The following is a 1,058-nucleotide window of genomic DNA, read 5'->3' as shown; positions in this document are numbered from 1 at the left end:
TCAATTTAGTCCATTATGGTTTTCTTTACCATTCCGGACTACTAAATTCAGTTCTAGCAGTTGCCATCTCACGAAATTGGCCCATTCGCCAACTTGACGTGAAAAATGCCTTCCTCCATGGTCTTTGACTTTAAGAGGTATACATGCAACAACCTCCTGGATTTGTTGATCCTTCTAAGCCTACTCATCTTTGTCGCTTTCATAAGGCCATTGTTGGTCTTCGTCAAGCACAATTGGCATGCTTTCAACGGTTCAGTACCTATCTTCTCCAAAGTGGCTTTCGTCAGAGTGTTGCGGATACCTCCATCTATCTTTCTTCACCATTCCTCTACTGGCTGTATCGTCCTTTTGCTTTATGTTGACGACATCATCTTAACTGGTGACAACGGATCTCTTCTCACTCAATTTATTCACCGTCTCAGTAAATATTTTGCCATGAAGGACTTGGGTTATCTCAATGACTTCCTTGGCATTGAAGCTCAGCGTGACTCCTCTGGCCTTCTTCTGTCACAACCAAATATGCTTTAGATTGATTCCGCCGGACCAACATGCTTGGTTGCAAACCTTGTGCTACACAAATTGCTTCCGGTTCTAAACTTTCAGCTTTGGATGGTACACCTCCCTCTGATCCTCAGGCCTATCGGAGTACTGTTGGTGCTCTCCAATATATCACTCTCACTCGACCGGACCTCCGCTATGCTGTTAATCATGCCTGCCAGTTTATGGCCAATCCCATCACTGTTCATGATCAGTGTCTTAAACGCATTTTAAGGTATTTGAAAGGCACTCTCCATTATATTATGGTCTTAGATTTCCTCATCGCCCTATCTCAACACTTTTTTTTGTTACTCTTATGCGGGGCTGGTTGTCCAACAATTCGTCGCTCAACCACTGGATTCTGCATTTACTTTGGTGACAATCTAATTTCTTGGGGCTCTAAAAAGAAACCAACAGTTGCCCGCGCTAGTGCAGAAGCTGAATACAAAGCGTTAGCTATCACTGCTTCTGAAATTTGATGGCTCTCCTACTTGCTAAAGGATTTACATGTGTCAATTCCT

At 43.3% G+C, this 1,058-nt stretch overlaps 1 protein-coding gene across 1 annotated transcript; it reads left to right on the top strand.

Annotated features, from left to right (window-relative positions):
• Positions 1–548: 548 nt before the first annotated feature.
• LOC109222839 (uncharacterized mitochondrial protein AtMg00810-like) lies at positions 549–1,016 on the top strand. The gene has a single exon (XM_019387145.1). The coding sequence runs from the start codon at positions 549–551 to the stop codon at positions 1,014–1,016; it is 468 nt and encodes a 155-aa protein (XP_019242690.1).
• Positions 1,017–1,058: the final 42 nt, after the last annotated feature.

The sequence above is a fragment of the Nicotiana attenuata genome, unplaced genomic scaffold, assembly GCF_001879085.1.
Source record: "Nicotiana attenuata strain UT unplaced genomic scaffold, NIATTr2, whole genome shotgun sequence".
In the NCBI taxonomy this organism is placed as follows: domain Eukaryota; kingdom Viridiplantae; phylum Streptophyta; class Magnoliopsida; order Solanales; family Solanaceae; genus Nicotiana; species Nicotiana attenuata.
The sequence above is the reverse complement of the archived record's forward strand: the minus strand, read 5'-3'. Positions and strand labels throughout refer to the sequence as shown.